This window comes from Harmonia axyridis, chromosome 6 (genome assembly GCF_914767665.1).
Source record: "Harmonia axyridis chromosome 6, icHarAxyr1.1, whole genome shotgun sequence".
Taxonomy (NCBI): Eukaryota; Metazoa; Arthropoda; class Insecta; order Coleoptera; family Coccinellidae; genus Harmonia; species Harmonia axyridis.
In genome coordinates this window covers 2,498,922-2,521,221 of record NC_059506.1, presented here as the reverse complement: position 1 = coordinate 2,521,221, position 22,300 = coordinate 2,498,922, and the positions used below count along the sequence as shown (strand labels likewise).

Genomic DNA, 22,300 nt, shown 5'->3' with positions numbered 1-22,300 from the left:
CATTATATTATTGCATTATCAGATAGTATATTTGATGGCAATTTCAGAAATATGATATAACTTGGGCATGAACTCAACGGTTCATGGATTGATGAGATTCTCATAAAAAAAATGGTTACGACGTTAGATATTTATGCAGAAATTTTTTTTTCGAAAAAACCTTTTCCATTTTCAATTCTGCCAATATGTAGTATTATAAGACTGTTTGCAGTTTGGGCCAAAAATGAACAAGGTGTTTATCAGAACATCAAGAACTTGGAAAACTCATATTCATTAAAAAGAAATAAATTCAGATTACAACCTATATTTTTTACTTGAAACTAAAATTCGATGTTTCTATAACTAAATAAGACAATTCATGAATTGTTATTAATAATTCATAATTGAAAATTCTATTGGTTTATGGATCCTCATCACTGTCACAGACTACTCGACTCAGTTAGAAATTGCGGTTTTTTGTGGAATCAAAAAAGTAATAGTCTGTTTCCGGTATAACTAAAAGTTGTAGAGGTCTGAAAATATTCTAGGGAGAAAGATCATTGTCTCAAACCTCAATATACATACAATTCAACTCCACTTTACTTTTATTGGTAAGGGCACTTAACTCAAAAAATTATTATGCATCCAAATGGGAGGTTTGAGAGTATAGAAGAGCTAAGAATGAAAATATTCGACGTTGCTCGATAACACTAATGATGTTTTCAAATATTGAGTCGTACTTTTATGATCATCTCGTTAATTGTGAAACTCAAGGGGCAAATGTTTTTGAGCATCGTTTTTTTTATTCATTTCTATTCTAAAAATTGTTGATATGTTTGATTTTTTATGATAACAATTTCACGTTCAAATCCTATTTATATTTGAAATTTCAAAATCGCTGTTGCATTGTATCGTCGTTTCGTCAAATGTTACAAGGATCAACATAGTCGAGTTAGGATCATACCATAATATCATAAGAAAATATAAGAAGATTTCACTCTCGTTTCCTTCAAAATACTAACTTAAAACGAAGATATTGTAGAATGAATCATTTCAAATAATTCTACATGTATTTCTCTTTCCTTAAGGCGATATTAAAAAGGAATTTATTCAAATTACGGCAACTGCTATAGTGACTGAAAGAATGGGAATTCATCTCTGTTTCTGGCATTGGATATCTACAATATTGAGATGCATTGTTGTCAATACTATAATATTTTTTTATATACTGAGTGTCCCTTAACTGTTCATTCATAGTTTACTGATGTTCAGGATCTATCTTGCACATAAAAACTTAAATAATAATGAAAGAAAAGACATAAGACACTTGACTATACGTTTCACAATTCGCAACTGATATTGAAATCATGTTTCACCAAGTGATAAGCGAGAAATCAATTTCTTTTTCGGAGATATAGAGTGATTGAACTATCTCAGATGAGAATACACTTTTGATAACTTTCTGATTGGTATACCTATAACTTCTCATTTTCAATCGAATTTTGTACAAATAGTTCAAGCAATTTTTCATTTCGAATTAAATTAAGCAATTTCAAATTATTCACATACAACAAGTTTTTTATAATACAAATCAATTTAACATATATATATATATATATATATATATATATAACGTTACACATAAACTGAACTCAATAATCATGTCAACAATCAATAAACTATTCTATATAGGGCATAGGCTCTAGATTATCCCAAGGAAAGCAATTTAATTGCAACCCTGAGAACCCACCCGAATATAGATAGATGTCAAATGTATGTTCTCCATCAGTTGTAGCAAATTTTTCTCTAAGAAATTCAATCAATAATATCAATTTTGTTCGATGAGATGACCGTCCACTTTTGAGAAAGTACTTTTGGGTCGCCATTTCGGCCTCAATAGTAAAAAAAAATTGAGAATGTTAGGGCATGTTAGTCATGTGAAGAATCGAAAACGTGTGCGTCGCTCAAGAAAAACTGTCAATATTGCCGCTGTAGACCGTAGAATCGACGAAACTAAGGTTTGTCAATTCCTCTTGGATCTTTGGAATTAAACATTCCTCAAACGATATTCCACCGAATTTTTCATGAAGAGTTACGTCTTGAAGATTAAAAAGTTCAGTTAAGATAAGGACTTAAGCCGTTCGATCACCAGCAATGTTGTATCTGGTGTTTCTTTTCGAGGTATATAACTCTAAAATGGCGTTACTGTTCAAGAAAGCGACCGATTTGGTAGCTGTCAAGTGATTTATTCTCAATTTGGTTTGGCAATTCATCATGAATTTGGGACCACGTGAATGATAATATCTATTCCAATCCTTCACAATCAATTCAAGACCTTAAGGATGGAATTTGTGATGTTATCGAGTACGTATAACCTCTAATATGCGAATTAGTCATGAACATTTTCGTGAAAGGGATATGGTGCTGCAACCGAAGCCATGGCTACTATTTGGATAATATCGTATTCCTTCCTTCTCTTCACATTGAAATAAACATTCAATGCTTCCTCTGAACATACAGGCTGGCCACTTTTTTAATGGGATTGTATTGGTAACTTTTAAACCATAAGAGTTAGAAGGTCGGTCAAATGGAGAAAAAGTTGCATGCATAAAAGCATTGACAAGCAGTTCAAACAAATCGAGATTATCAGGGCCGGTTATTGAGATATCATAAGAAAAGAAAATTATGTCATTTTGATTTTTCTTTTTTTTCCACTTTATTGCAAATATTATCAAAAAATGTTACAGGAATTTTTTATTCGACAGTAAATTATCCTCAATTTGACATAATCAGATTTCGTATCCAACGTTTCGTACTCTCTGGGTCACCCTCAACCTCATTTTTTTCAATACGGACCTGCATATTTTATGACATTTTTCGAAATAACTTTTAACGCTGAATTCAACGATATATCACACAATGTCATTCAAAGTAGATTTTCAGGTGATTTTGACCCTTATCCAATTTTCTTTGGGTCGGATCTGTATTACCTTCATTTAGTTTAATTAACAACATGCAAAATGCAATAAATTTCGATAAGAAAATCAACTTACCCATCTTGAACTAAATGGAACATATTAGAATCAAAGCAAGAAACCAGTATACTGGTTTTCTCGCGATGTATCAATATTGTTGTATTTGTCATTTGTTCCCTTGAAACAAATTACAGAATCGAAATCTATTTTGAGATCATTACGATATAATTTTTGCAAGGCTTGGTATTCAATTTAAAAATCATTGTATTCGCGTCTCTTGACTATTTTATTAACAGCAGTTTTTGAAAAATTCCATTCACTGGCCACAGTTCTCGATTTTTTTTTTCTGGGGTCGATTGAATTTGAGTCAGAACATTGATATCGTTAATAGATTTGTTTTTTCTTACATACACACCATTAAATTAGGATGAGGGTCAAAATCACCTGAAAATCAATTTTGAATGACATTGTATGATATATCGTTGAATTCAGCGTTAAAAGTTATTTCGAAAAATGTCATAAAATATGCAGGTCCGTATTGAAAAAAATGAGATTGAGGGTGGCCCAGAGAATACGAAACGTTGGATACGAAATCCGATTACGTCAAATTAAGGATAATTTACTGTCGAATAAGAAATTCCTGTAAAATAATAATATTCGAAATAAAGTGGGAAAAAAAGAAAAATCAAAATGACATAATTTACTTTTCTTATGATATCTCAATAACCGGCCCTGATAATCTCGATTTGTTTGAACTGCTTGATAATGCTTATATGCATGCAACTTTTTCTCCATTTGACCGACCTTCTAACTCTTATGGTTTAAAAGTTACCAATACAATCCCATTAAAAAGTGGCCACCCTGTATACCCTTCTTTTCAATATCTCTTATACCTCCTATTGGAAAACTCTTTATTAAATGAGTGAATTAATTTAAAATAATTGAATTAATTCTTAAAGTACCTAGTTTGAAGTGTCTATAAATTGTATCGTATGAACTGTCTAGATATAAGTGCAATGTTGAAAGAATATGTATTTTTGAATCCATATCTGAATCATTTCCTGGTAAACTCGAAAAATATCTCAAAAACCATGATTCTGCAATATCCACTCACATTGCATGATATTTAAAACTTGAGATAACGCAATTATCTTTCATTGAGTACTAACTTATCGTGGAGATAGAGGTTGTTTCACTATCACTAACATATCTTGAAAATATCCAAGTACACGATTACTCCGATTTTCCGTAACGAAACTTAAACTCTCCAAGATCAAATTTGATGTCACCTAGAGAAAACTGTATAGAAGAAGTCTTACATAGTTGCAGGGCCGTCGCTAGCCAAACTGCCGTCTTAGGCAGAGACTCATTTTGCCGCCCTAACAGAAGCTTACTCTGCAGAATGCTAAAAATTAATATTGGATAATCGGGGTCCTACCTCCTCGGCAAAGATACAAAAAGAGCGAGGGGGGAGGGGGGTGGTGAGTTTGGGGTGTAAGTTGGTTTGTTGAATTTGTTTTCAAAGATTCAGTGTGAAAAACTCCACACTTTTTCGTAAAAAGTATTTTAGGAAGGAAAAAATGTATAAAAGTATAATTAATAATATTTTTTTCAATCCAATAGATGATTTAGGATAAGTGGAATGCAATGAACAATTAACGTGCTCTACTGAATTCTAATGAATAAATGAAAAAATATATGAATTGATCAAAGTAATAATGTATTAGGTATAAAGTCACTCTTCATGGGCAAATTAATCTGAACCTAACAATGAAAAGTTAGGCAGAACCATAACGATGAGAGTCACCTTTCAATAAAATTTCCTGGTCATATAATCAAAATATAAAAAATAAGTATAATCCACAATTCAATTACCTTAAAAGTACTTTTAAGGTACTTTAAAGATATGTAATTTTATTGTGGATTATACCTATTTTTTATATTTTGATTATATGACCAGGAAATTTTATTGAAAGGTGACTCTCATTGTTATGGTTCTGCCTAACTTTTCATTGTTAGGTTCAGATTAATTTGCCCTGAAGATGGCCATGTGAATGACCGAAAGCTAGGCCAAATTTAATAATGAGCTAAATAAGATATTTGAGTGACTTAATACCTAATACATTATTCCCCATAATCAATCGATATTCGGTTATGATTAAGTTTGCTGATTTAATGAACCATTCTTTCAGGAATGTCGATAATCAGAACATTGCTGTGACGGTAATAATTAATTTTTGTCACAAACACATTTCCGAAACGGCCAGAATGCTTCTGTATATGCAAGAAGTCATGAAGAAAGATGTTTCCACTGTTAAAAATTGAATGCCTACTTTTGCAGCTTTCCCCAGGTGCTGGAAGGGTTTCAATAGACAGAAAATAGGTCCCAAAACCGTACTAAAATGGAAGAAGAATCATTATATGTGAAGTGGATGATTCACGTAGCCAAATATGAGTTTCCCATCACAAAAGAAGCTCTTCTGGAAGAATGATGAATATAGTGAACCAAATGAAACATTCTTCAAATATGAAACAAAAAGAAACCAAGTAACAGTAGAGAACAAGTAGACCATCATCATGTTTCAATAAAGAAAAATGGAGAAGGAAATATAGCCTCTCCTTTCAAGATAGCTTCGTTCTGTCCTTCTTCAGAAATCAGTCTTCAGTTGTATCTTCCTCAAGCTGGCAGGAATATCACAGAAAAAAAATTGAGAAAAAAGAGACAGAGCAGAGAAAGAAAAGAGATAATTAGAAACTTGGAGTAAACCATAAATAAGGGAGAGATTGCGAAAGAAAATCAGCCTTTTTCGGAAACTAATCAATAAGTGACTACATGATTAGTGATTATTGAATATAATTCTGGATATTTTCCTGATATCTGCTTTTCCTTGTTTCAGACAAATCCGAACAAGCATATACTATAAAAGCTATGACATGAAGTAGTAAGAACTGGAAATGGCTGAATGTCGATGATTTTTTAGAATATAAAGAAATTGTATGTATAATTGCGGGAACAAAACAACTAAATATAACACAATCAGACATAGTTTGCTCTGATTTAAGAAAGGCTTTCGAGAGTGTGAATCATAACATCTTGCTGGAAAAATTGAGCAAATGTGGAGCAGACGCATGTATCCTCAAGTTTTTTGCATCTTATCTGAAACACAGAATATTCAGAGTAAAGTACGGGGGTGTTTCATCTGGAAAATTTTATGCCTATTAAGGAGTGTCACAAGGGTCAAACTTGGGACCACTGTTGTTCTTTATTAATTATTTATACTTACCACAAGATATGAGTTATTCCAGATGTTTAATGTTTGCAGACGACTTAAAGATCTATAGGAGAGTTGACACTGCACAAGATTGCTTGAATCTTCAATCTGTTATCGATCGCGTTTACCAATGGAGTGTCAAAAATAATTTACCCTTCAATAAATCGAAATGTGTCGTCTAAGAAAGGAAATGTTACAGCACCGATACAACAATTCAATTCAATTCAATTCATTTATTTCCAAAGACAATTTTACAATTGTATAGGAATAGTCAAATCCAAACTTATATCATCAATACTAAATTATACAAAAAAAATAAAAACAAGATAACATATCATATTAAAATTTTTAAATATTCGTCCACACGATAAAAACAATTCTCAATAAAAAAAGATTTTAACTTGATTTTGAACTCATTTAGTGATTGACAAGTTTTAATATTATCTGGCAAATTATTAAATATTAGAGGGCCTAAATTATGGGGAGATCGAAATGCAACTTTAGACATACAAACGTTGGTTCTCAAGTTCGAGCTATATCTGGTATTGAAATTGTGAACATCACAGTTCCTCCTAAATTTATCGGGATTTGTAAAAACATACAAACACATTTCATACAAAAACAACGACGGAACAGTCAAAATTTTAAACTTTCTAAAATAGTCTTTGCAACTAGTAGTTTTCGGTGTACCTGCAATAGAACGTATACACCTCTTCTGGGCCACAAATACGTCCTCACAGAGTGTCGACCAACCCCAGAAACAGACACCATATCTCAGTCTTGAATCAACATTAGCATGATATACCTGAATCAGTTGTTTCTCCGTTAGAACAGTTTTCAGCTGTCTCAGAACATAGCTTTGAGAGTTAACTTTTGGTACCAAATATTCACAGTGTGACTTCCAGTTAAGGTTAGCATCAACATATAGATGGATCAACATGGATGGAGAAGAACTTAAAAGAGTTGATGAAATCAAAGATTTGGGCATAGAGTATTATAACTCAATCTCCTTCAAGGGTCACATCGAGAGTATACCAGCAAAGGCTTACCGTAGTTTGGGATTTGTAATGAGACATTGCAGGGATTTTAAAAATTTGGACATCATGATTATGTCGTATAATACGATAGTCAGACCCAAACTTGAATAATGCTCGAAAAAATAAGTTTCTAAGTTTTTTATATTATAAAAAATATGAGATATATGCCGATTATAATACTTTTGAGATCAGCCAGACTCAGAAAGGAATTTGAGATACCAGCACCTGAAACCAGACGACTTCACGACAGAGTAAAGATGTGTTATAAGATTTTTCAACAAAGTTTATTTTTGGTTTTTAAGTTTATTCAAGAATTCATATTTTTTGTTATATTTACTGTTCCATATATATTATAAATTAAAATGTTTTTATAGTGTTTCATCCATAATATTGAATATAAATATATCACGTATACCCAAATTCAATTTGGCACAGTGTCGAACATTGTTCCTCTTACATGTCGGCGATTGGTTACTCATTTTTTTCAAGTGTCGAACATTGGGACATCTGGTTTGCGTTTTCATTCATTCAATTGAAATTGATTTAACTATTTCATTATTATTTTTTTCCGTTTATTGAAACTGAAGGTTTACAGATTGAAAAAAATGTATATTGCAACTACATAAAAATTGCCTTTGTGTTCGAAAACTATTTGTAATTCTCACGAACAAACTATTGTGTCGATATAATTGGTACATTTACCTTAGGTACTGTCTTGACAAAAACTATACCTCATTGCATTCGAAATAAAACTATAAATTACATAACAATGACTATTCTAAATACTCATCCTACTGTCTGAGGATATCGTTTATTTGATTTTTGAAGAGACAATTAGCAAGGAAGTAGATATCGATGAATATTTTTTACGATTATCAACAAAGTAGCATTAACCACGATGAATTAACAATAGAATCATAAATCCCATATTTTCGTATCAGATAGATATAGGTTTTTCCATTATTTTCACACTTAGATCCTTAATCTCCATCAGATTGATTAGGAATGATGCAATATCTTGGACTATATATTGTTTCAAAATTTTCGAAACTGCATTCATTCACTTCTAGTTGAGACAGTGAAATTGAGAGCAATGAAAGTTTTGGTAGCATTTTTCTTCTTGGCCGCTGTGGTCTTCGCCAATGCGGTCCAAGATGATGAAGTCCTTAGGAAATGGAGTGAATTTCAGGTGAGCTAAATTTTTTTCAAAACAATAGAAAATAAATGATGTTCTTAATAATTTTTTAATGATTTAATATTTCAGGCCACTTATGGAAAATCCTACAGGTCACCTGTAGAAGCAAGGAAACGTTTGGCAATCTTCAGAAACAATCTGAACCAAATCGAACAACACAATGCCCTTTTCGAGGAAGGCAAAACAACCTACACCAAAGGCATCAACCAATTCGCCGACTGGACAAAAGACGAATTTCTTCAATATGTAAACAAAGGTTTGAAGAACAAACCAACTGTGGTTGGCCTTCCCTTCAACAGAACCAAAGGATTTGTCGTTCCTGAATCTATTGACTGGAGAACCAATAATGTTGTAACAGGAGTAAAAGATCAAGGACAGTGTGGATCTTGCTGGGCTTTCAGTTCGGTGAGTAATCGTTAACTTATCTAACCTCACCTAACCTAAACTTTATGAATTAAATTGTGGTATTAACGTTTGGTCTCTCCTTACAGACTGGATCTATCGAAGGACAATTGGGATTGAAAGGAAATTTGGTTTCTCTCAGTGAGCAGAACTTGATGGACTGCTCTTGGGATCAAGGTAACATGGGATGCAACGGTGGTTTGATGACTTCAGCCTTCGACTACGTTATGCAAAACGGAATCGAAAGTGAGTCTGACTACCCTTACCAAGAATACGATGGAGATTGCAATGCTGATCCCTCTAAAGTTGTCACCAAAATGTCGAACTACGTCAACATTGATTCTGGATCCGAGCCCGCTCTTCAGGAAGCTGTTGCACAGATAGGACCAATTTCTGTTGCTATTGATGCTTCTTTCGAACTCCAATTGTACGACTCTGGAATTTTGGACGACGGCTCCTGCAGTAGCGAGTCTTTGAACCATGGTGTTCTTCTTGTTGGTATGGGAATAGAAAATGGTAAGGAATACTACATCGTCAAGAACTCTTGGGGAGCCTCATGGGGAGAAAAAGGATACTTCAGATTGGTCAGAAACAAGAATAACCGTTGCGGTATCGCAACCATGGCTACCTACCCTGTTCTTTAATGATTTAATTTATCCCTGAATTGATATTTCTAGTGAATAAATGATTATTTTTGCATGACCTCCATATCTTTCATTCCAAATATAAATAACAGATCATTCAAACAAAGCGCCAAAGTTAATATACACAAGATATATGTATACATATAATAATATGATATGAGCTTATTTGCTCAATTTAAAAATACAAAGCCAAGATACATATTGAAAACCATATAAATAAAAGTTGTAACAAAAATATAAAATCAGCATATAAACATTAATCACCCATAGACACACAGTTGTGCATGGGGTTCAAGCTATCACAGTTAAAAAATTCATTTACTCAACTGCTGAATTGAATATAATCACATACAATCAACTCAAAAAAACTCAAGATTGACTATTCTATTTCATACCCATATAGAACAAAGTACAGACCCGCATATCCCTCTTAAGAAATTCCGGAATCAATTTCCCACATAAATAAATATGACTTCTCTGTCAAACACTTTTCTTTGATCCTTGGGATATTCACCTGTATATGGAATTGAATCTTTTGTCTCATTTGGTAGGTGTGGTCTAATGACTCAATAACTTCAATTCGTCGCTTGTGTATAAACATCACAACATTATGAAAGTATAGGGATCCTCTGAAGGGTAGTTCCAGCGCAAAGTACAAAATCCTCAGATGTTGTACTTATATAGGAGATGTAACTGGTGTTTTTTTCGAAGTATATAACTTTACGTTGGCATTACTGTTCAAGATGGAAACCGTTTCAACAGCTGTCAAGCGATTTATTCTCAGTTTTGTTGGGCAATTCATAATGAATAGACTCACGCCTGAACAACGCTTGCAAATAGTCCAATTTTATTTCGAAAATAATGGTTCTGTGCGGAATACGTATCGCGCACTACGTCCATTTAATTTTGTTTAGCGATGAAGCGCACTTCTGGTTGAATTGCCACGTCAACAAACAAAACTGCCGCATTTGGAGTGAAGCTAATCCTCAAGTGTATGTCGAAACACCGTTACATCCAGAAAAATTGACTGTTTGGTGCGCTGTACTTCTTCAAAAACGATGATGGCCAGAACGTTACAATCAATGGTGACCGGTATAGAGAAATGATTACTAACTTTTTCTTTCCTGAATTGAACAACCATGATGTCCAGGAGCTGTGGTTCCAACAATAAGACGGCACAACATGTCACACAGCTCGTGCCACTATCGATTTATTGAAAGACACGTTTGGTGACCGCCTAATTTCACGTTTTGGACCTGTGAATTGGCCCCTCCAAGATCTTGTGATTTAACACCGCTAGACTACTTTCTGTGGGGCTATGTAAAGTCATTGGTCTATGCGGATAAGCCACAAACCCTTGACCATTTGGAAGACAACATTCGCCGTGTTATTGCCGATATACGGCCACAAATGTTGAAAAAAGTCATCGAAAATTGGACGTCCAGATTAGACTACATCCGAGCCAGCCGTGGCGGTCATATGCCAGAAATCATATTTGAAATGTAATGCCACAAGATTATCTTGCGAATAAATAAAATTCATGTCAATCGAATAATCCATCGTTGTTTTATTGCAATTTAAAGTTCTATAGCTCAAAAAAACACCCTTTATATAGGAGTTGCTAAATATATATCGGGTGTGCCAAATTCGTAGTCTCTAGTGATGGGATCTCAGAATCACTTCGAGTTAAAAAAATAAATGGCACATTTCGGGGCTCGATTTTTGAGAGAATAGGGATATTGCGTCATTTAATAAAATCAAATGAATGTAGGTTTTCCACTTTGGAGGCCGTTTGTAAAATACTAAAATAGCATTTTTCTACATTCATGCAGAAAGCAAAACTTTATTGAACTATATGTATTTAGTGGAAAAAGAAGTTCTTTATTGCACTAGTGCAATAAAGTTTTTATTGCACTCATCTGTTATCTACTTCAACGTGCTGTCATCATGACAAACAAATATTTCAGCCTGAAGGAAATAACGATGTACAGTTACCAAGTACTAGTACGTTTACAGCAGTAACTAATCAAGAAGTGGATTTAAAAAGTACTTTACTTCGAAATATTCATATTGAAAATTGCACCAATTGTTCATTCACTTTCAACATTGAGGGTAAAAATAAAGTTTGAGTTAAATTGTTCGTAACGTATTAGTTCCTGTTTCAATGCAAATCGATATTAATAATAAAGTATTCAAGTTGCGCTTTTCATTTTCCTACACCTAGTGCCGCACCTCAATAAATCATTTTTTGCTTTTTGCATGAACTTAGAAAAAATGTTGTATGCAACTCGTGTAAAAATTGTTTACTGCACTCGACGTGTTGTCCAACTCGGCCTAACGGCCTCGTCGGACAATTTGATGAAATTGATTTAAATTGTCTTAATTCTTATTAACTAGCACGTGACTGCGAACGCCAATCAGGGCAATTTGACGTCATAGCACTGAAACGTTTAGAACCTAGACAAACTAATCTTATCTAGAACTAGTTTATCTATAGTTTTGAACGTCAGGTGATATAATCAAACCGACTCGACTGTCAATATCAGTTGATATTAGTTCAGTTTGACAGACCGTTATCACGTGGTGATATACTAGATATACTAGTTAGTTTGTCTATGGTGGTGACTCTTTTATGCATTGACGTCTCAATAATAACATGACAGAATGGAGCGTTTCAGCGGGAATTTTGAAAACTTTTTTCATTTACGTATTTTTTATTGGTACTTTCTATATTTTTCCATGAAAAATTTTTTTCGTGTTTATATTGGGCTTATCTACAAATTAAAATCAATTTCAAAATATAGGCAACGTCCCTATTTTTTCCCTTAGAAGTTCAACTGTTTTTAAGCTATAAATTGGAAAATTGGAAAATTTCGTTGTAATCCAGAAAAAACAAGTGTTTGGTGCGGAATAATCGATCCATAAATCCTTAAAACAGAGGCCGGCCGGAATGTTATTGGGAATGGTGACCGTTAACGCGCAATGATAACAGAAATTTTGATGTCAGAAACTGAAGCCCGTGGTCTCGACGAAATTTGGTTTCAACAAGTTGGCGCCACTTTCCATACAGCGCATGCATGCATGCCTTCGCTGCGAGAATGATTCGGCGAACGGATAATCTCACGCTTTGGACCAACGAATTGGCCTGCTAGATCGTGTGATATCACACCCCTTGACTTTTTCCTATGGGGCTATATAAAGTTTAGAGTATATATGGATAAGCCGGTGACAATTGAGGCATTGGAGGCCTATATTACTCGTGTTATTGCCCAAATTTCACTAGAAATACTCAGACGCGTAATTGAAAATCGGACTTCAGAATGGACGTTGCAAACCGAAGTCGCGGACAACTTTAAAAGAACATATCTCTAAAAAATAATTGTGAAGGATGGTTTGTTTGTGTGATAATAGATATTATTAAATAAAATTGTTTTAATTCATTTTTTTATTAAAAAAACCTCTAAATCCGATAGATGAACTCTATTCATTGAGCTAAAAACTAAAATACAAAAAGTTTACTTTTCAAACCAGCATCTGTGGTGTGGTAGTTCAGTTTCATACGGCAAATCAACCGAGTACATATCAATGACAATCTGTGAATTTCAGTCGATTAAAATATTAGTTAGCCACCAAGGTTTCCGGATGCAACACCGTTAGATTTTTCCCTTTGGTCACATTCAAAGAAAAACATTTATCAATTTGTAAATGTTGTATGGAAAGTAGCATATTCTTCATAGCTTACTCAATTTCATAACTATGTATTGCTCATATTGTGAGAAATATCATTCCTCACGACACTTTTCCCACACCTCGCTTGGTAGATCAATGAAATTTGGCTTTTGAGAAGCCGTTCCTTTGGAAACGCGAGAAATGAACAGATTCTGTCAAGGCCCTTTTGAATTGAATTAGGTACATTATTTGAATAATTTAAATTTGTGCAGTTGTATAACTGAAAGTGATGGTCGTTTAAGGGATGAAATCGTTAAAAAACGACTCCATTTGAAGAAAAAAGGTGTTTCATAAACAATGCCACAATTGCATGAATTGGGCTTCGAATTGCCTCTGCATCCACCGTATTCGTCAGATCTAGCCCTCGGCGACTTTTTTCTGTTTTCAGACCTCAAAAGAATGCTCACTGGAAAGAAATTTAGCGCTAATGAAGAAGTAATCGCCAAAACTGAGGCCTATTTTGAAGCGAAAGACAAACGGTACTACAAAAATGGTATCGAAAAGTTGGAAGATCGCTATAATCGATGTACCGCCCTCGAAGGCAACTATGTTGAATAATAAAATCGAATTTCGCCGAAAAAAAAATTGTTTTACTATGGTAGACCGGGGACTTTTCAATTGGCCTTTCAGTTTGGTAGCTCAGTCCATTTACCGTAACAGTTGCACTTATTACGGGCTACAGCATCAAAATTTTGAGTTGTTATTAACATTTTTAGTAATGGCGTTCTTTCACTTGTCGAATGTCAAAAAATGACAGCTTCAAAAGTGACAGCTGCTCAGATAATGGGGTGTTCAAAATTAAACCTCTTATTGCAAAACCCTTTGAATGGATTCATAACAGTTTTCATAACATTCTCACTTCTTCAGATATTTTCGAAGAACAACATGAACAAGAAATCAGCAAATTTACCCGTCGTTTTTCCTCACATATAAGGTCAAAGTGCTTTAGGTGTTCACCTCGTACCGTAATTCCCTCAACATTGACCCTCTAACCCATTTGAAAAAATCAACAAACGGGCTAAAATAAAACAACAATAGATATCAAATAAGTTATAATTGATATAGGGATTAAAAAAAAAGTTATTCGGATTTGTCCGATGATACATTCTATTTATCATGAGATTATGATATTAATTTTTATCCTATCACTAATCGCTCTGTGAGAAATGGAATTTAGGTATATATTTTTGGTAAAATGAGAATACGCCAGTGGTTGCATTCGATTTCATTGCAAATTTTGACCTCTTGATTCGAGTCAAATTTGATATTCAGAATAAGTGAGTTTATATTTCAATATCAAATTTTTTCGATTGTATTTAGTTAACATTTTTTTTAGTTATCGTATTTGTGTTGAAAATTCAACTACGATGAATATACTCTGTGTATTATTTCTTTCTGCTGTCCATATTGGTCAAGTTTATAATGAACAGAATCTTGGTTTGGAATGGAGAAGATTTCAGGTGAGGTAACAGTTTTTCTTTGTGATTCCATGCAAGATTTTTGTGAGTTAATTATTTTACAATTATTGGGATTATATGGAAAGAGTTTTGAATATAGACAGTACGATTTCTACAGATTTTGGTGTGCAAGGAATAAGGATCTTAATATCTGACCGATATTATGTTGTCAGATTTTCCCCTTTCCCGGAATATAATAAACTTCTTCATTTAAAAAAATTACCCTGTTTATTTAGCCTTTTCAAATCCTTAAGAGTTACTGAATATTTTACATGGGAGCCAATTCTAGAGCACAAAATAAGTAAAAAGTAAACGAGACATCTAAAAGATATAAAAAAATATATGTAAAATAAATAAATCTAATATCGTATTTGTTTGCGCTAGTAGTTAATTTGTAAACTGAAAATCGCTCATATCTCTAAGACACATGTTCATATGAAATTTCTTACTTATTTAGAGACGTATTTAATCAGCTCCCAAAATATTGAAACTTTGTTTTTCAACACCCGGTAGTATAGGTATCTTATTTTTTTTATAAATTTACTTAGGTTTGAATTTATTTTGAAATGAGTAAATTTTTGGAAGCAGAATAATGATCCTTAAATTTCACACAAAATATTTTTATGTTAAAATTGTATTGAATAAGTGGTGTTGCAATATACAGGGTGATTCACCGGGATGGCCTATTAGACGTTTATGGAAAACTAATCATAATTTTGAGCTGAAATTTTGCATATTGGGGTTTGAGACAATGATCTTTCTCTCTATATTATTTTCAGATCTCTAAAACTTCCGGTTATACCGGAAACAGACTACTACTTCTTTATTTCAAATGGCACACCCAGTATATTATTGCATCATTAGATAGCTTTTTTGATGACAATTTCGACAATATGCTATACCTTGGGTGAAAATTCAACGGTTCATAAGTTATTGGGATTCTTATGAAAAAAAAAAGGTGACGATGAGGACTCACATTTTTTTGAATATTTCAGCAGCTTTTTTCGAACAAATTTTCTTTTTCGATTCCGCAAATATGTAGTATTATAAGACTGTTTTCGGCTTGGACCAAAAATGTACAGGGTGTTCATAAGAGAATCATGAACTTGGACAACTCAAATTCATCAAAATTCAAGATTTTCAAATTAGAACCTATATTTTTTATTATTTCAGTCGATTCTACGTACAAAAATAGTTGGGGTTACTTAAGCAAACCCTATACCCAAAACGAATACTTCAAGAGTTATCGGGGAAGAACTTCAAATGAGGAAAAACAGCTATCTATAACTGTGTAAATAATTGTCTGTTACTTCCGGAAAACACAGAAAGAAACTAAAATTCGATGTTTGGATAACTGAATTTTACATTTCATGAATTTTAATTAAATTTTCGTTGGGATTGTTGAGAAATCCATAAACCAATACAATTTTCAATTACGAATAATTCATTACAATTCTTGATATTCTTATGATAATTTAGTTATGAAAACATCGAATTTTAGTTTCTTTCTGTTTTTTTCGGAAATCGCAGACTACTCCACACAATTATAAATAGCGGTTTTTCCTCATTTAAAGTTCTTCCTTCATAACTCTTAAAGTATTCATTTTAGGTATAGGGTTTGCGTAAGTAACCCCCACTATTTTTGGACGTAGTATCGACTGAAATAATAAAAAATATAGGTTCTAATTTCTAATAGGCCATCTCGGTGAATCACCCTGTATAACTTACTCTTCATAACAAAATTATTAGCATAAAATTCGATTTATATTACGCCCTCCATTTGCTCAATTGGAAGAAAAAATAAATACAAATGAACTTCATCGATACATTCATTAAGAAAATGCATGTGAATCAGTACTTTGAGTAAAATAATTCAAGACACATTTATTGCAGAGCAAATACGATAAATCCTACAGATCTGTAGTTGAATACAAAAAAAGGATGGCTATATTCGAAGAAAATTTGAGAGAATACGAAATACACAATGTCTTATACGAACGAGGAGAAGTGTCTTATAAAAAGGGTGTTAATAAATTCACCGATATGACGAAAGAAGAATTCATGGAATTTGTTAACAGAGGTATGAAGGGAAAACGTGGGAGAAATAAGAGATCTCTTGTAGCAACTGATAAGAATGTCACAATTCCATCGTATGTAAATTGGGTGGAAAAGGGCGCAGTAACTAAAGTCAAGGATCAAGGACTCTGTGGATCATGTTATGCGTTCAGTGCTGTGAGTATAGATTATGGTTATTCATGAAAAATATTCTTTTGGTAAGGCTGAGAGGTTTGGGAAAAAATTCACATTTTTGATGATACTAAAGAATGAAACATGCTGTTATCGGAGGTGAATAGCGTTAGATTAGTTAATGCTCATACGTATCGCAAAACCCAAAATTGTTCAAGTAAAAACAGACTTACTGGCATTAATCTCGTGCCTTCTGTCTATCAATTAATAGTAAAATCGTTCCTCGAATAATCTTATTCATCAAAATAAGCCAATTTCTTCAACGACAACGTACTAATTCGAATGAAAATTTGTTTGTTTGGATTCCGAACACTGACAGGAGAACTAAAATGGCGGTGTGTGACGACAACACTAATAGAGCGTATTCCCAAATATATCTATAGTAGGATTTTATTTCAAACTTCTGAGATTGAACAATTCGATTTACTTCATTTTCGAATGCATCCATCATTTCACACCCGTTACTTTCAGATTGGGAGTTTGGAGAGCAACTACAAAATTTTTAAAGGCAAGTTGATTCCCTTCAGCGAGAAACAATTGGTCGATTGTTCCTGGAATCAAGGTAATTATGGTTGTGAAGGTGGCCTTGTTTCGACGGCATACGAATACGTGGAAAAATACGGGATTGAGAGTGAAAAAGACTACCCATACCAAGATGACGACGGACATTGCTATTATGACAAAACTAAAGTTGTGACCAAGATTAAAGGATATGTAGAAATTGAAGAGGGGTCCGAACGGGACCTTCAAATAGCTGTGGCTACTATGGGTCCTGTTTCAGTTGCAATGGACGCAACTTTCGAATTGCAAGGCTACGATTATGGCATATTGGATGACAAATTCTGTACAACATACGAATTGAACCATTATGTTGTTGTTGTTGGTTATGGTGTTGATAACGGTATAGAATACTACCTGGTGAAGAATTCTTGGGGTGAGGATTGGGGAGACCATGGTTATTTCAAAATTGTAAGGAATAAGAACAATAGATGTGGTATTGCGACAATGGCTGTGTATCCGCTGATGTGAATGCAACTCTCTTTTGAATTGTAATTAGTGTTATATTTGAACTTATTTTTTTATTATGATTATATAGACTGAAATATAATAATGTTAGCCCAGGACTATTTTTGGTAGCCTATGACATCATTTTTCAAATGAAAAACATTCAAAAATGTTCGAGGAAATCCTCCTCGAAAAGGTTCACAATATACTTTTTGGTATGTGTAAACTGTAGCAAGCTACATTTCAAATTTAATTCATTCAACGAAACAAGACAGTTGATGAAAATTTGGGCGTACGCCAATGCGTATCTTCGTGCATATGTACCCGATACAGTGAAACTGTTATATCATTTCTTTCCTGGTTTCTTTGAATGAATGTCGATAATTATCGCAGCGAAATTCATATAATTCTTTTCCTTTATTATTTATTCGTAAAACCCTCCAAAAAGGGTTTTTTTGGTACTTTTCCTTTACTGAATTCCTAATTGGTGTCCCTGATGAACGCTGAAAGTTTGTGTATTATATTGAGAGTCCTCCGTCAAAAAACAGCCCAACATCATTGTCAATTGTCAGCCAACAAGAAGCAGTATTTACTCTCCTTACAATTGAAGAACTGTCACACGTTCTTATCAACTTTGGTGGGGGAAGATTGGCTCAGTATAGAGCTAGGACTATTATCTCTTCAGGGAAGTAATTTATGAATTTGAATGATAACATTCTTTATTCTTGTAAATTTATAAATTTCGGATTCACTTATATAATTTTTCTATTGTATGTCAATTTTTCTGGTACCAGATATTTTAAAGATTCAGATTGTGAAATACTTGTGTGAATATAAGAGGTGTTTGATCGACTCGGGTTTTTGTCCTTTCAATTTGGTGAATTCAGAGATCTGAACCACGACTCAAACAAACGACTGTTCTCAGGCATTTTGAGTTGTAACAAAGAGGTTACACATAATTTTGGCGCCCAACGAGGGGCACGAACCCACGGCAATTCTTCAATTGTAAGTAGGTTAAAAACTGCTTCTTGTTGGCTGACAATTGACAATGATGTTTAGCTGTTTTTTGACGAAGGACTCTCAATATAATACACAAACTTTCAGCTTTTATCAGGAACACCAATTAGGAATTCAGTAAAGAAAAAGTACCGAAAAAAAACCTTTTTGGAGGGTTTTACGAATATATGATAGAGGAAAAGAATTATATAAATTTCGCTGCGATAATTATCGACATTCATTCAGAGAAACCAGGAAAAGAGATGATCGTCCAAAGTTGCTGTTGTTTACTGAGTTCTAAAAAAGTTCTTTGAAATTCAAAATTCTTATTCAAATAAATCCACGTGAATAAAAACATGAACTGAAGACCTTTGGTTAATATCATATCAAAGAAAATAATATGAATATTGAATGAATAATTTGATATGCCTATTACATAATTCCACAATTATGCTCTAATGCGAAATATGCAGATATACGATTTTTTCCAGAAAATCTGAGTTATGCCAAAAAAATTAAATTGAATTGAAAACACCTTAACAATAAATTGTAGAATCTGAAACGGATAGAGAATTTTGGAAATGCAATGTAAAACGTAGTTTTTTAACCTGCAAAATTAATTTGGATATATCACAAAAACAATCCATTTTGAATAAAGTGTTGAAATTATTAAATATACACACTTATTCATATTGTAAGTATACACTGAATATTTCCCTCCTGTCAAAAATTCTATGTATATGGAGAACAATTATCGAAAATTACAGCGAATATTTCCCTCCTGTCAAAAATTCTATGTATCTGGAGAACAATTATCGAAAATTACAGCGAATATTTCCCTCCTGTCAAAAATTCTATGTATCTGGAGAACAATTATCGAAAATTACAGCGATAATTGCATTGTAGGACGCGAAACTGCACTGCGGTAATTGTTCTGTTCATAGATGCATAGTTTCTATGCATCTTACACAGTTCGAATCTATGGCAATTCCATTCTAAATCAGTTTGACAAGTAATGTAACAGTTTATTCGGGAAATATTCCCTCGAATTACACTCGTGCATCAAAATTACCGGATAATTTCGCATTCCAGCGTGTTTTCTTTGAAAAACTGCATTCGGTCATTTTCATTTTTCAAAAATGAAAATGAACTCATGCAGTTTTTATGACAACACGCTGTCATGCAAAGTTATCGGTAATTTTGATGCACTTGTGCAATTACTTACGAAAAGTTCATCGAAATTAAATCAGCCATACCAAAATTAATAAATCAAGTAGAATCTGTCGAATTGGACAAATCACCCAGTACGTACCGGGTTTTTCACCATAATTTGACCCCCATTTAACTTTGTTACTAAAAGAGGTACGAAAAAATGTTTTCTACAAAAGTTTCATGAAATCGACTAATGTTTTTCAAAATGATTTCACAAAACCAAATATATACAGAGTGGGCAACATATTGATAGCAATAAGAGAACAATAAGAGAAATAGGCCAAACATATGTTATATATTCGAAATCAGGGGAAAAAGAACTAGTCAAATATAGAAAAATATACAGGGTGTTCCGTTTGAAAAAATGGAGTTGCTATCAATATGTTGCTCACCCTGTATATATTTCGTTTTGTGAAATCATTTTAAAAAACACTAGTCGATTTCGTGAAACTTTTGTGGAAAACATTTTTTTGTACCTCTTCTAGTAACAAAGTTAAAAGGGGGGTCAAATTATGGTGAAAAACCCGGTACAGCATCAATTGAGGCCCCCAACTGTGAACCAAACATTCTTTCGAAACTTTCTTGACTAGTGTAAACTTCTCTAAAATCTGATGATCTCTTCCGGAATCACCCTGTATAATTTATTAGGAACAGTATATTTTTATTAAAGATTTTTTTGTATCAATGAAGTACTATTATTCAAAATGAATAGTATATTCTAAAACAAGTTGCAGAATGGGCTCCTATTCCAACACGAATGCGAAATTCGAAAACGAGCGACGAAGGAGCGAGTTTTGGAACGCATGAGTGTTGGAATTGCCTTCTGCAACGAGTATTAGACGATATTTTCTCTATTTCAGTCAAGTTTTGTAGAATATTGCCGAAATTCAATGAAAAATTCAGATTATATATCCTAGTGACTTTCGTATTGTATTTTGGCTGTTGGTGTGACTGTTACGAATATTGACAGATTACGCAATTTGAATATGAATCGTACGTTTCGATTTTGAAATAATTTACATTTACGCATTAAATTCGTGAATTATGTCTGACGAAATCGATTTAACACCACCAGAATTAAGAGAAATTGCAAATAATGTTGAAAATCATTTCACTATCTCCAAATTATATTTCATTGACAATTATTGACGTTTGTTGAAATATGATAGGATTGTAAGTCAGTATAGAAAACCACAAAACGAAAAATGTAACTGAAAACGATGCTGTAATGAGTTCATTACAGCACTGTTTTTAGAACTGTAATGAACTCATTACGATACTGAAATAGAGAAACTTGATTATGCTATCCTTATGAAACATAATTTCTCACTTTTTATAACAAAATGTTCAGTGACATTTAAATAACATGAAACTAATTCATAAAAATATTTTTCTCCTATTTGCTATTTGATCTGCATAAATAGATACCTTTTGGCTATTTGATAATTGGTAATTGTTTCCTATCGTTTCACTTCAAAACAAGGTTCAAGTAATCCTAGTCCAGGATATATATGGTTCGAAAAGTTTGGAGGAGGCCTATGTCCGAATATGGACGTGTGAGACTGTATTATAATGATACTCTTATAATCTCTGAATCACTGAAATGAATTGAAATGAACCATCCTGACCTCAAGATTACAACTCTTGATAAGTGTATCGCCTGGAGACAAAAACGAAAAATCTTGTAGTTTCGCTCCTAAATCAATATTTTCCATCTTGACTGTTTCACATTATCGTTTTTCGAAGTAGCTCGAACATGTTTTTTGTCTAGTGGGTCGTGTTTTCAGTTTATTCACTCATTTGTGAGGTGATACAGGGTGCCCTAATATAATTGTTTTCTTTAGATTGTAAATTTTAGTCTTCGATTACAACTTCTTGGGATTCCTTTCTTGGGATAAAGTGCCACGGATTGGATTGCAAATTTTTTTTAGATTTTGGTGGACTAGGATCTTGTTATATGGCTGATGTTACAGTGGTATTTACTATTTACATTTTTGTCAGATTTTCAAAAAGAGTTCTTGGAAACCAGAACCATCAGACTCCTATATTAACTTGTTTGTCATGTATGTTGACCATATGGATATACTATCGGGTGTTTTTTGTCGAGGTATATAACTTTAAGTTGGCATTACTGTTCAAAATGGCGACCG

At 33.3% G+C, this 22,300-nt stretch overlaps 3 protein-coding genes across 4 annotated transcripts in view; all 3 read left to right on the top strand.

The window, feature by feature from the left end:
* LOC123682573 overlaps nt 1-22,300 on the top strand; it is a 386,250-nt gene that overhangs the window by 195,945 nt on the left and 168,005 nt on the right. The gene's annotated exons all lie outside the window — the stretch shown is intronic.
* On the top strand, nt 8,292-9,562 carry LOC123682579 (procathepsin L-like). The gene is made up of 3 exons (XM_045621290.1): nt 8,292-8,452; nt 8,528-8,863; nt 8,950-9,562. The coding sequence occupies exons 1-3, from the start codon at nt 8,357-8,359 to the stop codon at nt 9,502-9,504; spliced, it is 987 nt and encodes a 328-aa protein (XP_045477246.1). The 5' UTR covers nt 8,292-8,356; the 3' UTR covers nt 9,505-9,562.
* On the top strand, nt 14,359-18,059 carry LOC123682578 (procathepsin L-like). Of its 2 annotated transcripts, none has more exons than XM_045621288.1 (4): nt 14,359-14,510; nt 14,570-14,693; nt 16,584-16,922; nt 17,409-18,059. In XM_045621288.1, the coding sequence occupies exons 2-4, from the start codon at nt 14,601-14,603 to the stop codon at nt 17,964-17,966; spliced, it is 990 nt and encodes a 329-aa protein (XP_045477244.1). In that variant the 5' UTR covers nt 14,359-14,510; nt 14,570-14,600; the 3' UTR covers nt 17,967-18,059. The 2 variants fall into 2 exon arrangements, with proteins under 2 accessions (XP_045477244.1, XP_045477245.1); XM_045621289.1 differs by having other exon boundaries at nt 14,459-14,510; nt 14,554-14,693.

What these genes read in the sequence shown, in the direction of transcription:
- LOC123682578 (XM_045621288.1), top strand. Translation starts at nt 14,601, where the DNA reads ATGAATATACTCTGTGTATTATTTCTTTCTGCTGTCCATATTGGTCAA. An exon ending in TGGAATGGAGAAGATTTCAG is followed by an intron (nt 14,694 to 16,583) that starts GTGAGGTAACAG and finishes CATTTATTGCAG; the next exon opens with AGCAAATACGATAAATCCTA. An exon ending in CATGTTATGCGTTCAGTGCT is followed by an intron (nt 16,923 to 17,408) that starts GTGAGTATAGAT and finishes CGTTACTTTCAG; the next exon opens with ATTGGGAGTTTGGAGAGCAA.
- LOC123682579 (XM_045621290.1), top strand. Translation starts at nt 8,357, where the DNA reads ATGAAAGTTTTGGTAGCATTTTTCTTCTTGGCCGCTGTGGTCTTCGCC. An exon ending in GGAAATGGAGTGAATTTCAG is followed by an intron (nt 8,453 to 8,527) that starts GTGAGCTAAATT and finishes TTAATATTTCAG; the next exon opens with GCCACTTATGGAAAATCCTA. An exon ending in CTTGCTGGGCTTTCAGTTCG is followed by an intron (nt 8,864 to 8,949) that starts GTGAGTAATCGT and finishes CTCTCCTTACAG; the next exon opens with ACTGGATCTATCGAAGGACA.